The sequence below is a fragment of the Salvelinus alpinus genome, chromosome 39, assembly GCF_045679555.1.
Source record: "Salvelinus alpinus chromosome 39, SLU_Salpinus.1, whole genome shotgun sequence".
Classification (NCBI taxonomy): Eukaryota; Metazoa; Chordata; class Actinopteri; order Salmoniformes; family Salmonidae; genus Salvelinus; species Salvelinus alpinus.
The window spans coordinates 3,846,533-3,862,007 of record NC_092124.1 but is presented as its reverse complement, the minus strand read 5'-3'; the positions used below and the strand labels follow the sequence as shown (position 1 = coordinate 3,862,007).

General features: G+C 43.7%; 1 protein-coding gene across 1 annotated transcript in view; it reads left to right on the top strand.

Moving 5' to 3' along the window:
* The first annotated feature begins 668 nt into the window (after positions 1 to 668).
* The window catches only part of LOC139566666 (calcium-binding protein 2-like), a 43,059-nt gene continuing 28,252 nt past the window's right edge, over positions 669 to 15,475 (top strand). The window contains exons 1-5 of the mRNA XM_071387922.1: positions 669 to 840; positions 4,018 to 4,262; positions 12,798 to 12,828; positions 13,466 to 13,609; positions 14,786 to 14,898. Coding sequence (XP_071244023.1) covers positions 669 to 840; positions 4,018 to 4,262; positions 12,798 to 12,828; positions 13,466 to 13,609; positions 14,786 to 14,898 — 705 coding nt within the window. The remainder of the gene's footprint in view (positions 841 to 4,017; positions 4,263 to 12,797; positions 12,829 to 13,465; positions 13,610 to 14,785; positions 14,899 to 15,475) is intronic.

Genomic DNA, 15,475 nt, shown 5'->3' with positions numbered 1-15,475 from the left:
AAGAAAAAGGACACGCTCAGTGCTTAAGCCCATCAAAGGTCTACATTAACACATGTGGGCTTGTGAACCGGTGACTCGAAGGAAAGGGTTTCCCCCCGAAAGATACACTGAACGTTTTCATTGTTTGCGCACAACCTATACATGACTACCCTCCAATGTCATTTCAAAACAGTGACTCGGTCACGCGTCTCAAAGTCGAATCCAGACATATTTAGCGAGATAATCGCCCTTCTTATTGTATAATCCGGTGAGGCAGAGGAGGCGGGAAGGTAGAGGGGCAGGAGGGGAGTTATACTCCTAATTTATATCAATCAACACGTCCGAGCCAAACTGTAACAACTGGTCAAAAAAAAGTGTGAAACTCTCTCTATTTCTAGCTGCATATTGAAGGTAAGGAGGATAGAGGATGGGGAGGACGTCAAGGGCTGTTGACCATTGGCCAAATTGTGCTGGTATTTGTTTACTCCAATCGATCGGCTAATCAATCGATACATTTGTCCTTTCGTCAATGGGGCTTAATGTCGTGTAGCCCTCTTTGCATCTTATCTAGAGAGTTTGGGCAGTTCGAAGTCTACAGTCTGAATGGAAAACAACAGTCTATCAACAATTACTGGTGGTGACAAACAGGAACCGACGGACAGACAGGTACCAGGACAGAAGGCGCTGAAATGACAACCACACAGGAGATTGATCGTGTGGGACGCGAGATGGCGGTGAATGGTGGGAAATGCCAAGATGTAACCATTGATAGGAGGATGACAGGGCAGCCGGCGGACGAGACAATCCACCCGTCTCCCTCTCCTCCTCTGGCTCCCCCAGCTCCCCCCTTCCCAAAAAAAGGTAACGAAGGGGAGTCTGATTTCTGAGTCGTGACACAAAATCAGTGGTGGAGATCGATAGGGAGAGGAGGAGGCAGCCAGGCCTATTGTACCGTGGGTTGTTTAAGACATTGGACGAGAAGAGAGTAGCTGAGCCATCTGGACATTGATCTGCATTCGACAGCAGATGAACAGCAGGGGAGCAGGAGGAATGACCAAAAAAAACATAGGGGAAAAACACTGAAGAGAAAAAAACGACAAAAGGATGAGGCCCTCAGATAACCAGTTCTGGATCACAGCCAGTCTATGAAATCATCTGCATTACCTCTGCTTTAACTCCCCCCCTGTCCACCGTCCACCGTTTCATTATTTAAATTAGCGGGTTCAGGATCTGAAATTGCTCGTATCGGCTTGATGATTGACAGCGATTGGCCACTGAGGGAGCAGCTCATGCTGTCTCTATTGGCTCACGTAGAAGTGTGTCTGTATGTGTGTGTGCGTGTGTTTGTTTGTTTACCCTGATATTTTGCTCATTCAAGAGAAAAGCTGTTCTTGAGGCAAACAATAGTTAGGCCTATTGTTAACTATGAATGCACCACCATGGAAATTGTAGCAATTTAGCTGTATGCGTGCGCAAGCAACTCAATGTCTTAGAATCCATTTTGTACAGTGGAGGCTGGTGAGGGGAGGACGGCTCATAATGACGTCTGGAACGGAGCGAATGGAATGGTATCAAACTACAGCACATGTTTGATGTATTTGATACCATTGCACTGATTCCGCTCCAGTCATTACCACAAGCCTGTCCTCCCCAATTAAGGTGCCACCAACCTCCTGTGATTTTGAACAACAATTATATTATTTGGCACTAACTACCAAATACCAGCCAACTGCTCACACACTCATATTTCCAGTTGTTTTCAGTCATTCCCTGAACCAACTATGAGAGAGGAACAACTGTTAAGATAGGCTAGATGGCTGAAACACCCAGAGAGCTCGAGGAGTTAGTAGGGAGACCAACGATGATCTATTATAAAGATAGCCAAGTGACTGCTCTAACAATGGAAATACATGTCCTCAATGATTGAAGGCAGGCGAGATCAGGTGGGAGCATTCTAGCCAATGAGAGGGCAGATACGGGTGTAAACAACAGGCACAACAAAGTCGTTTTTCCTCAAAGTTGTCGGAATGTATCCACTCAGTACATTTGTAACAGACTAAATATTTCGAAACTTCTATTCAATCAAATAAGCCTCACGTACTTGCTCGTAGACCTCCGTACAAAAATGGCTTATCTCACGCGGACAGATTTTTGGGGCGGAGTAAATCCTCTCGCTTCGCCTCTTCCTCTCTGGGGAGACAGCACGCTCGGAGCATTGCAATCAGTACACATCACATGCGTGCTGCTCGCGTGTCGCTTTCTCTCTCCTGTAATGGTGCCGAGGTGAAAAGGGGGCTCTGGTTTGCGCGGAGAGGCACATTAGGTTGTTTATTGTAATTTATAGGGCCTACCTGTTCTGCCAGTCTCATCTCATTATGATCTGTGGTCCCTAGGGAGGAGAATGCAGACTAACGGTGCCTTGTTGGCGTGTGCCTCTGCACATAACATGCACTTATCAATATTCGTTGAGCAATTTATGAGCATCTGAGATGGTCGGGGGTGTAAAGGTGTACTGTTTGACGTGTCAGTGTCTGAGAGGCAGTCTTTCATCCCGGGCCCTAGTTCTGACAACACAGTGCGATGACAAGGCATTAATCTGTCTCTGAAATGTACAGCCATAAGTCTCTCTGTCTTCCTCTCGCGCTCTCTCTCTCTCTCTACCTCCCTCACTCTCTCTCTTTCTCTTTTGTATATATCTCTCTCTCTCTTCTCCTTGGTCCCTTGGATACTTGTTATTCTCTCTCTGTCTCTCTGTCTCTCTGTCTCTCAGTCTCTCAGTCTCTCAGTCTCTCTGTCTCTCTCTGTCTCTCTCTGTCTCTCTGTCTCTCTCTCTCTGTCTCTCTGTCTCTCTGTCTCTCTGTCTCTCTCTCTCTCTCTCTCTATCTCTCACTCTCTCTCTGTCTCTCTCTCTCTCAATTCAATTAAATTAGCTTTTTTTGCATGACGTAACAATGTACATATTGCCAAAGCTTACTTTGGAGATTTACAAAAGTAACATCATTTAAATAATAATAATCAATATTGTCAATGGGACAACAGTAACAACAATAATCAAGGGTTAAAATCAGCTCTGTCTCAGGTTCTGCTGTACGTTCGATCCACACATTGCAGTGTGCAACCACTGTGTGCAACTCAATGTGCTCATTGAGACTGTACTTTGTGAATGTTTTTCTAAGGTTTTGATCAATAACCATGGTCAAATAGTTTGCCACGGTGTACTGTCGATTTAGGGCCAGATAGCAGTTCATTTTTCTTTGTGCTTGTGTTTCCCGGTAAGTAAAGTAGTTTTGACTGTGTTGTAATTTGGTTTATTCTGATTTATTGGATGTTCTGGTCATGAGGCTTCAGTGTGTTAATAGAACAGGTTTGTGAATTCAGCCCTGCATGCTTTCTCTCTCAGTTTATTCACTGCATCATTAAGGTGTCCAGTTGAGCTTATTTTTTAAACCTAAGTAATTGTAGTGTGTGCAGTACTCTGTATATTTTGTACCAATTGAGAACATTGGTCTAATTCCCTGAGATATGCATCTTCTCTGTTAAATCATTATTTTTGTATTTTTACGGTTTACTGCCAGGGGCCAGTTCTGTCAGTACTGCTCTAGCAGGTCTAGGCTCTGCTCTAGATATTGTGCTGTGGGTGACAGCAGGCACAGGTCATCTGCGAAGAGCAGGCATTTAACCTCTGAATTGTGGAGACTAACACCAAGGGCTGAGGATTTTTCTAGAATAGTGGCCAATTCGTTGATGTAAATATTGAAGAGTGCAGGGCTCTGATTACAACCCCGGCGAAGGCCTTGCCCCTGGTTAAAGAATTATATTATTTTCTTCTTTCTTTCTTTCTTTCTTTCTTTCTTTCTTTCTTTCTTTCTCTTCTCAATAAATCAATCAAATGTATATTCATAAAGCCCTCCTGACATCAGCAGTTGTTACAATTCTCTCTCTCTCTCCCTCAGCATGTCTCAGAAAGGGACAAAAAGGGGAGGCGCGCCCTCACCCAGAGCAAGGTAAGTGAGACCCACCCTCAAAGATAACGGTGATGACACAGTGGCAAAGATGGTCATGTTGACAAGGATGAAGTCAGACCCTTTGCCCTATTCTCCATCTCTCCGTCCCCTAACTGCACGTCGTCAAACACCCCCCCGGCGAAGGGGACCACGGGACGCTCCGGGCTCCGCCAGCCCAAGTCAGGAGAAAATAGCAACAGCTCCAAGAGTGGCAGGAGCCACAGCCAGGGCTCTGTAGCAGCCGTCTACCTGTCCTACCTCAACACTCTCTTTGGACAGGTCAGTAACACTGTCGCCTTTTTATACCTCTGTCACCTCCTGCCTCTCTCGCGTGCCAAATCAGTTGCACAGTGAGTTATGATCCAGGATCGAACGTTTAGACGTTTGACAGAAAAGCTGGGGTGGATTTACACTTTTGATGCAATGCAACCTGGACACAGATCCATAAACCAACTGAAAATGAACAACAACCATATTTCTCGCACCTCAATTCCCCTTCGCCCTAAGCTGACAACTCTATATCAGAGGATTGGCAACAACCACTACTCCATACTGACTCTTAATATAGGGGTCCTCAGCCCTCTGCTGTACTCCCTGTTCACCCACGACTGCGTGGCTTTGCACGAAACCAACTCCATCATCAAGTTTGCTGACGACACTACGGTTCTAGGCCTGATAACCAACAACGACGAGTCAGCCTATAGGGAGAAGGTAAGTGAACTGGCATTGTGGTGCCAGGACAACAACCTCTCCCTCAACGTCATTAAAATTAAGGAGTTGATTGTTGACTTCAGGTACCAGATCCACATCAACGGGACTGCAGTAGAGAGAGTCAGCAGGTGTCCACATCACCAAGGACTTGACATAAGACCAACAACACTATCGCTCGTCAAGAGGGCACAGTAGTGTCTCTATTTCCTACGGCGGCTGATGAAATTCGGAATGCCACCCCGGGACCTCTCCAAATATTACTGCTGCACCATTGAGAGCGTCCTGACCCGTTGCATCATAGCCTGGTATGACAATTTCTCCGTCCATGACCGCAAGGCCCTCCAGCAGGTGGTGAAGACGGCCCAGTGCATCACTGGGACCGTGCTCCCGACCATCCAGGATATCTACTCGAAACGGTACCTAAGGAAGGCCCGCAGCCACGAGCTGTTCACTCCCATTGGGCAAACGGAGCATGAGGTCTGATACCAACAGGCTCAGGGACAGTTTCTATCTACAAACCATCAGACTGCTGAACACTTGAACTGGACTGACCACCTGCACTGACTCTCCACGCCCTAGCACACATGCACTCCCTCACTCACCTACACAGATATACACTCTTTCACACACACACGCACGCACGCGCACACACACACACACATACACACGCACACACACACGCTACACACACATCAAACTGACTCTTATTATGATTTCTAAATACTGCACAATTGAAACACTTTTCCTCCAATCACCCCTTTTCCCAAAACAAGTGTAAACATTGGACTATAAATTGTGCCTTTCTGTATTATACTGATGCTACTGAGCCATTTACTTTATGTTGTTATTTTTATATTTTATTTCCTCTTATTGTTGTTCCATTGTAAAGAAGGAGCCTGTAAGTAATCCTTTTGTTGGATGGTGTGTACCATGTGTATCCTGTACATACGACTAATACAACTTGAAACTTGGAGCGCATAGAGTGTGTGTGTTCTGGTGGGAAATTGTTCATAGAAAACCAGACGTGACGATCACAAAGCACGAGGAGCACTTCGATAAAGCACAAACAGATTGACACCCAGGCTACCCACAACCCACTTTTCACAACTAGCAGCCGTATCTCTGCCACGCCCCTTCCTTGGCACACTCTGCCCTTGCAGTGACATTGCCACAGAGTATTTGCCTTTTTCTGTGCTTGGACACACACAGTAGGAGGAGGTTACTCCACCCCATAGAATTCTAATCCCTGCCTCGACTCGAGTATTAATAACGCCGTTCGCAAGGCTCACTGTCATCCTTCGTTAGCCATAATGAGAACAGAGAGAGACAGACAAACAGACAGATACCAAGATGAATATCTGCGTACCCGTTCTGCATGTGTCTACACTGACCGTCCATGTGTCTTCTTTGTCTGTTCGTATGTCGAACGGTTATAAAACACTTTATAACCGCCCCATGTGAAATCAAATGGATGGGAATGAACTGTTAAAATGGGTCTGTGTGTTGACTGTTAATTGGAGACTTGGCTTTGGCACACTGTCTAATCGTCTCCGGATGAAGACATCAAATGAATGTGTGTTGACCTCGCCTTCGAAAATATGTCCCTGTGTCCGACGCGCGTACACTGTGCGTCAGAATCACTACAGTGAGCACAGGAGCACATAGCGTGTCTCTACGCCATTGGATACCGTATCGCTTTTACGATCCCTGACCATTTTGATAGGGTATTAATTGATTTCACATTGGCTAGTTGTTGTTTTATCATGAATAATCTTTAGAAATAAAAACAAAGATGGCATCCAATGTAAACAACAAATGATGCATAGTAACAGGGGGTGTTCAAAGACTAGGCTTCTACCTAAGTATGTCATCAAAGTAGAATTTTGGAGAGTGTGCAGTGCAGGTCCTTTACATTTGTAGAGTGACCTTAACAGTAGCCGAGATGAGAAACATCCTTTTGGCCTGAGTTTATTTTTCAATTTAACCTTAACCAGGAAGTATCATTAAGGTCAGAGGACCTCTTTCCCAAGGGAGTCCTGTGAATGCGTTGTGTTTGTGTCTGCTGCTGACCTTTAGCACGACCCTGCATACATTCAGCTTGACCCCGATACGTCTGCCGAAATGTGGTTCACATGTGTACTGTAGCATGTTTCCTTAGCCTCCTGTGTTTTGTAACGCTCGTATCCCACTTTATAGCATCATCCTTACTGTAATGTCCATTGTGCACATTTATCTGTAGGCTATGCCAGCACACTTAATGTAGCGAGGATTTTTTATAGGGCGGCAGAGTCGCTAGCTGTTTGTACAATTGTCCTTGCTGAAATGTGCCACTCATGTACGCCATTGATATGTATGACAGCATACTTAAATGTGGCTAACATGTTTCGTATGCTAGAGAGGTGCAGAGGGGGTAGTTGGTATGTATCTATTGAGCTATCTGTACAGCCTGATCTCATAGACTAGACGTAACATAGTAAACGTAAATCCGGGACTCGGACACTAGTATATGTTACATTTGGTATGGTTACATAACAGAGATGGTTGCTTAAGGCAAAAACTGAACTGGGGTGGATGGGTGGGCGTGTAACATGAACATCTAGCAACCCAAATGTTGGGATTTCGAATCTCATCACCGACAACGTTAGCATTTTAGCTAATTAGCAAATTTTCAACTACCTACTACTTTTTAGCTCCTCTAACCCTTTAACCTAACTCCTAAACTTAACCTTAACCCTAACCCTCAACCCTAACCGCTAGCCTACCAAACATTACCCAGCTAGCTAATGTTGGCCACCTAGCTAGAATTCACATATCATATGTTCAGCAAATTCGTAACATATTATGCTTTGGCAATTTCCTAGACATATTGTATGATTTGCAATTTCATAACATTCAATACAAATAGTGATTCATGCCATACGAAGTGGGTGATTGACATCCACAAATGAATACATGCCATACGAAACGTAACAGAGTATCATACTAAATTGAGTATCTCGGATTTACATACAGAATAATACGAAATGCTCTGAGACCAGGTTGATCGGTATTTTACTGCAATGCAGCTTAGCCTTTGGGCATATCTTTGTGCTACCAAAATGCAGTGTTGTTTGTATGCTATATGTCATTCTGTTTCCACTAGCCTGTGGGGCCTGTCTATGTGGAAGAAGAATTCAATGTTATAAGTATCTTACGTTTTCTAAACTGGATCTACAATAGCCTATTTATGCTAAGGGAGTTGAGCTTCACTAGTATGTTGCCATTCCTAGCCTGTGTCACTGTAACAAAACAGAAAGACATGAAGCACAGTATCTATTTCTCTACTCAATAATACCATCTGCATTCCAGTGGGATCCGCTCACTGTCTAGCATGCAATTGTTTTCTATCCAGCCTACAGGCCTATCTGTGAGTCCAGTAAGATTCATTGACTTTAGCATGTTTCTCCTCCTAGTGTTCTGAGTACTGTGAAATGTCACTGTGCTCTGAGCTTTGCCTGGCCTCAAGTCCTCAACTGGCAGCTTCATTAAATAGTACCCGCAAAACACGGCTCAACGTCAACAGTGAAGAGGCGACTCCGGGATGCTGGCCTTCTAGGCAGAGTTGCAAAGAAAAAGCCATATCTCAGACTGGCCAATAAAAATAAAAGATTAAGATGAGCAAAAGAACACAGACATTGGACAGAGGAACTCTGCCTAAAAGGCCAGCAACCCGAAGTCGCCTCTTCGCTATTGACGTTGACACTGGTGTTTTGCGGGTACTGTTTAATGAAGCTGCCAGTTGAGGACTTGTGAGGCGTCTGTTTCTCAACCTAGACACTCTAATGTACTTGTCCTCTTGCTCAGTTGTGCACCGAGGCCTCCCACTCCTCTTTCTATTCTGGTTAGAGACAGTTTCCTCTGTTCTGTGAAAGGAGTAGTACACAGCGTTGTACGAGATCTTCAGTTTCTTGGCAATGTCACGCATGGAATAGCCTTCATTTCTCAGAACAAGAATAGACTGATGAGTTTCAGAAGAAAGTGTTTTGTTTCTAGCCATTTTGAGCCCGTAATCCACAAATGCTGATGCGCCAGATACTCAACTAGTCTAAAGAAGGCCAGTTTAATTGCTTCTTTAATCAGGACAACAGTTTTCAGCTGTGGTAACATAATTGCAAAAGGGTTTCTAATGATCAATTAGCCTTTTAAAATGATAAACTTGGATTAGCTAACACAACGTGCCATTGGAACACAGTAGTGATGGTTGCTGATAATGGGCCTCTGTAGATATTCCATTAAAAGTAAGCCGTTTCCAGCTACAATAGTCTTTTACAACATTAACAATGTCTACACTGTATTTCTGATCAATTTAATGTTATTTTAATGAACCAAACATTTTCTTTCAAAAACAAGGACATTTATAAGTCCCCAAACTTTTGAACGGTAGTGTATATATATATATATATATATATATACAGTGCCTTTAGAAAGTATTCAGAGCCCAATACTTTTTCCACATTTTGTTACATTACAGCCTCATTCTAAAATGTATATATAAAACAATCCTCATCAATCTACAGTAGACACAATACCCCACAATGACAAAGCAAAAACAGGTTTGGAGTAATTTTTGCTCATTTAAAAAAAAAAACTTAAATAACACATTTACATAAGTTGAGACCCTTTACTCAGTACTTTGTTGAAGAACCTTTGGCAGAGATTACAGCATCAAGTCTTCTTGGGCATGACGCTACTAACTTGGCACACCTGCATTTGGGGAGTTTCTCCCATTCTTCTCTACAGATCCTTTCAAGCTCTGTCAGGTTAGATGGGGAACATTGCTGCACCGTTATTTTCAGGTCTCTCCAGAGATGTTAGAACGGGTTCAAGTCCGGGCTCTGGCTGAGCCACTCAAGGACATTCAGAGACTTGTCCCGAAGCCACTCCTACGTTGTCTTGGCTGTGTGCTTAGGGTCGTTGTCCTGTTGGAAGGTGAACCTTCGCCCCAGTCTGAGGTCCTGAGCGCTCTGGAGCAGGTTTTCATCAAGGATCTCTCTGTACTTTGCGCCATTCATCTTTTCCTCGATCCTGACTAGTCTCACAGTCCTTGCTGAAAAACATCCCCACTGCATGATGCTGCCACCACCATGCTTCACCGTTTGGATGGTTCCATGTTTCCTCCAGATGTGACGCTTGGCATTCAGGCTAAAGAGTTCAATATTAGTTTCATCAGACCAGAGAATCTTGTTTCTCATGGTCTGCGATTCTTTAGGTGCCTTTTGGCAAACTCCAAGCGGGCTGTCATGTGCCTTTTACTGAGGAATGGCTTCAGTGTGGCCACTCTACCATAAAGGCCTGATTGGTAGAGTGCTGCAGAGATGGTTGACCTTCTGGAAGGTTCTCCCATCTCCACAGAGGAACTCTAGAGTTCTCTAGAACCTCCCTCACTAAGGCCCTTCTCCCCCGATTGCTCAGTTTGGCCGGGCAGACAGCTTTAGGAAGAGTCTTGGTTGTTCCAAACTTCTTCTTGGGGATCTTCAATGCTGCAGAAATGTTTTGGTACCCTTCCCCAGATCTGTGCCTCGGCACAATCCTGTCTCGGACCTCTACGGACAATTCCTTCGACTTCATGGCTTGGTTTTTACTCTGACATGCACTGTCAACTGTGGGACCTTATATAGACAGCTGTGTGCCTTTCCAAATCATGTCCAATCAACTGAATTTACCACAGGTGGACTCCAATCAAGTTGTAAAAACATCTCAAGGATGATCAATGGAAACAGGATGCACCTGAGCTCAATTTCGAGTCTCATAGGAAAGGGTCTGAATACTTATGTATATAAGGTATTTCTGTTTTTATATTTTATAAATTTGCTTTCTTAAAAAAATCTGTTTTCACTTTGTCATTATGGGTATTGTGAGTAGATTGCTGAGTGTTTAAAAAAACATGTTTTAGAATAAGGCTGTAATGTAACAAAATGTGGAAGAAGCCAAGGGGTCTGAATACTTTCCATAAGGCACTGTAGACAGTGCTGTGAAAAAGTATTTCCCCCTTTGTAATTTTCTCTACTTTTGCATATTTTTTATACTGAATGTCATCAGATCTTCAACCAAAACCAAATATGAGATAAAGGGAACCTGAGTGAAAAATAACACAACAATGCATATTATTTCATAAACAAAGTTATGCAACACCTAATGCCCCTGTGAGAAAAAGTAATTGCCCCCTTACACTCAATAACTGGTTATGTCACCTTTAGCTGCAATGACTCCAACCAAACACTTCCTGTTGTTGTTGATCAGACTCTCGCGTCACAGTGGAGGAATTTTGGCCTACTCTTCCATGCAGAACTGCTTTAACTCAACGACATTTGTGGGTTTTCAAGCATGAACTTCTCGTTTCAAGTCTTGCTACAACATTTCAATTTGGATTAGGTCTGGACTTTGACTGGGCCATTCCAAAATTTCAGATTTGTTGCTTTTCAGCAAATTTCATGAAAACTTAATTGTGCGTTTTGGACCATTATCTTGCTGCATGACCCAGCTACGCTTCAGCTTCAGCTCACAGACGGATGGTCTGACATTCTCCTGTAGAATTCTCTGATACAGAGCAGAATTCATGGTTCCTTATATTAAGGCTAGTCGTACAGGTCCTGAGGCAGCAAAGCATCCCCAAACCATCACACTACCACCACCATGCTTGACGGTATGAGGTTCTTTCTGTGGAATGCAGTGTTTGGTTTTCACCAGACATAATGGGACCCATCTTGTCCAAAAAGTTGACTGATGTTTGCCAAAAAGCACCTGGAAGCACCTGGATGATCATCAAGACTCTTGGAAGAATGTTCTATGGACAGATGAGTCAAAAGTATAACTTTTTCAATGACATGGATCTCATTATGCCTGGCGAAAACCGAACACTGCATTCCTGGCTGCATCGTGTTATGGGTATGTTTGTCACCGGGAGGGACTGGGGAGTTTGTCAGGAGCAAAAGAAACGTTCAAGTTGAGCAAAAACCCTGCCTCTCTGTTCTGAATATCTTACCCTGGGACAAAGTTTTTTTTTCAACAGGGCAATTACAAAACGATTGAAGCCAAAGACACACCAGAAAGGCTTTTTAAGAAGTGTTGTGTTCCTTCCTTTTTACTTCATTTGGAAAATGTTCAATAAATGTCTTTCAATTTGAAAATGTGGAGTAGGTTGTTTAGATCTGTAAAATGTAGTCCCTTTTTAGATGTAATTTTAAGGCAGCAAAATGTGAAGACTGTGCTATTGGTGTATAGACTTTCACTAGACACTGGAGACCCGAAATTATTGATACCCTCTATAAAGATGAGCAATAATGACAGTATAAAATAAATACTTCAAAAACTGAGTTACTGTAGATTGTATGCTCAAAATCTTTTTGTTTAACAAGTAATAGATTTTCTTCTCAAAAAGGTAGGGGTTAAAATGATTATAATTCTTATAAATAAAGTAGTTAAACGTTTAGTATTTGGTCTCATATTCCTAGTACTTTACACAACTGTGTATATGTTTACATTGGTGGCCATGATTTAGCAGTGCCGGTGCACCGCTGATAAATGAATATAGGAAAAACACTGGTGTGTCGTCACAGTTGACTTCTTGCCTCTTATCTTGAGTAAAGGGTGGTATTCATTTGTGTATGTGTATATTAACGACCTGAGATGAGAGTGGTATCATGTGTTAATAAGTAGTCTGTGTAGATGCATATGCAGTGTGTGTGTGTGTGTGTGTGTGTGTGTGTGTGTGTGTGTGTGTGTGTGTGTGTGTGTGTGTGTGTGTGTGTGTGTGTGTGTGTGTGTGTGTGTGTGTGTGTGTGTGTGTGAGAGAGAGTTATTGATAGTATGGTAGCTTGCACATACTGTGTGTATATGTCATTGCTCAGATTAGAAAGGCATGTCATAGAGTAATCCCATTAGGGTCACTGTCAGGCGCGCTGCGGTGGTTGATATGATATGCATGTTACCTTAATACTCTATAAAAAAAAAATGGATTCAAGTGGGGTATATTTCTCAAGGGACTACTCTGCTTTAATGGAGCAGAGATTTGGGGAACACACTCATGCTCTCTCTTAATCTCCCTTCTCTATCTGTTTACTGCAGGATAGGGAGCTGATGCCTGAGGAGTTGGATGGTAAGTCTGTTATTGATTATAGAAATGTACTAAGCAAGTGCAGTCCACACAGTGAGCGAGAGTCCATTTTACCAGAGCACTTAAGGGTAGTGCCAGCGATGTGACGTCTTCATACGCAACGGGGCGACTACCTGCATACATAAATCAACATCAACTAAATTATAATCCTCCAAGAAGGACTATTGGCTCGCCCCAATGTGGCCAGGCCTCAAGGGAGGGTGCCAATTTGGACGCGCCAATTTGAGGCATTCTTTACAGATGAATGCAGTGAATGCAGTTGTTGTTGATGTCTGTAAGCAAGAAATCGGCCAACTAGGTATACCTTTAAACCTTTGTTAGGTAAATGAATAGTGCTAATGCAAGCAATATTATAGGACGTTTTAAGAAACAAAATATTCCGCAGGCATACAGTTTAGTCTCTCATAAGCTCTACTTAACCTTGTGATACATACGGGACACAGTGGTAGCTTGTAAATGTTACTGGCTATTAGCTTCATGAAATAGCATTCAGCAATACACGTTTTGGAGCTACTAAGCTGCTCGAAAACCACTGCACTACAATTTTTGACTACTGTAAATATTATAACATTATACACATTGGTGTGTGTGTGTGTGTGTGTGTGTGTGAGTGTCTCAGAGCTGCAGGTGGCCTTTAAGGAATTTGACCACGATGGGGATGGCTTCCTGCATTACAAGGACGTGGCTGACTGTATGAGGACCATGGGATACATGCCCACCGAGATGGAGCTCATAGAGATTATACAGCAGATCAAGATGAAATGTGAGCATGTGTGTTTGTGTGCGGAGGGGTTAGTGGTGTGTGTGTGTGTGTGTGTGTGTGTGTGTGTGTGTGTGTGTGTGTGTGTGTGTGTGTGTGTGTGTGTGTGTGTGTGTGTGTGTGTGTGTGTGTGTGTGTGTGCCTGTGTGTGTGTGTGGAGGTGTTAGTGGTGTGTGTGTGTGTGTGTGTGTGTGTGTGTGTGTGTGTGTGTGTGTGTGTGTGTGTGCGTGCGGAGGGGTTAGTGGTGTGTGTGTGCGGGGGGGTTAGTGGTGTGTGTGTGTGTGTGTCAAAGGAGGCTGGTGGGAGGAGCTATAGGAGGACGGGCTCATTGTAATGGATGGAATGGAATTATTGGAACAGAGTCAAACATGTGGTTTCATATGGTTTTACGTGCTTGATACCGTTCCATTCATTCCATTCCAGACATTACAATGAGCCCGTCCTCCTATAGCTCCTCCCACCAGCCTCCTCTGGTGTGTGTGTGTGTCGTGTTTGACTCATGGTTCTCTCGGGGGCTGTGCATGTGTGTATGATTGATGGCTCCCTCTATGAAGTTAGAGGAGGCGGGTGTGTGCATGTGTGACACGTGTGCGTAAGACTAATGTCTGTTTTTGAAGTTTGGGACATTGTGTATTTGATTGATGTCAGGTGGAAACGGCGCTGTGTGTGTGTGTGGTGTGTGTGTGTGTGTAATCATCAAATCAAATCAAATGTATTTATAAAGCCCTTCCTACATCAGCTGATATCTCAAAGTGCTGTACAGAAACCCAGCCTAAAACCCCAAACAGCAAGCAATGCAGGTGTAGAAGCACGGTGGCTAGGAAAAACTCCCTAGAAAGGCCAAAGCCTAGGAAGAAACCTAGAGAGGAACCAGGCTATGAGGGGTGGCCAGTCCTCTTCTGGCTGTGCCGGGTGGAGATTATAACAGAACATGGCCAAGATGTTCAAATGTTCATAAATGACCAGCATGGTCAAATAATAATAATCACAGTAGTTGTCGAGGGTGCAGCAAGTCAGCACCTCAGGAGTAAATGTCAGTTGGCTTTTCATAGCTGATCATTGAGAGTATCTCTACCGCTCCTGCGGTCTCTAGAGAGTTGAAAACAGCAGGTCTGGGACAGGTAGCACGTCCGGTGAACAGGTCAGGGTCAGTGTAATCTGATGTCTCCCTCTCCGTAGGGGGCGGTCACGTGGACTTTGATGATTTCTGTACTGAGCTGATGGGCCCTAGGATGCTGGCTGAGACGGCTCACATGATGGGGATGAGGGAGGTACGCAGTGCTTTCAAACAGGTGAGAGAAGGACACTAGGAAGTGCGCAAGATCCATGAGAATGTGCTATCAGACAGGTGAGAGGACCCTACAGAGTGTACAGAGTGCTTTCAAAACAACTTAGATATGCGACCACTAAGATATGGTTATTTTCACGTTTTCATAAATTCATAGAATGTTTGGAAATGACGTAGAGTAAATTATTTGCGAAAGCTCTATAGCAATATAGAGTGGGAAAGTTCTATAGCAATATAGAGTGGGAAAGTTCTATAGCAATATAGAGTGGGAAAGTTCTATAGCAATATCGAGTGGGAAAGTTCTATAGCAATATAGAGTGGGAAAGTTCTATAGCAATATAGAGTGGGAAAGTTCTATAGCAATATAGAGTGGGAAAGTTCTATAGCAATATAGAGTGGGAAAGTTCTATAGCAATATAGAGTGGGAAAGCGGCCGTGCGTTTGGACATTTAATAAACACTGCAGTGAATAAAACAGAATAAAAATATCGGTCTTGTCCAGGTCCGGAGTCTACACAGACCTGTGCGCCACAGCCAATCAGAGCTGCAGTAGGCCTATTTACAAATAAGCCACACGGGCCT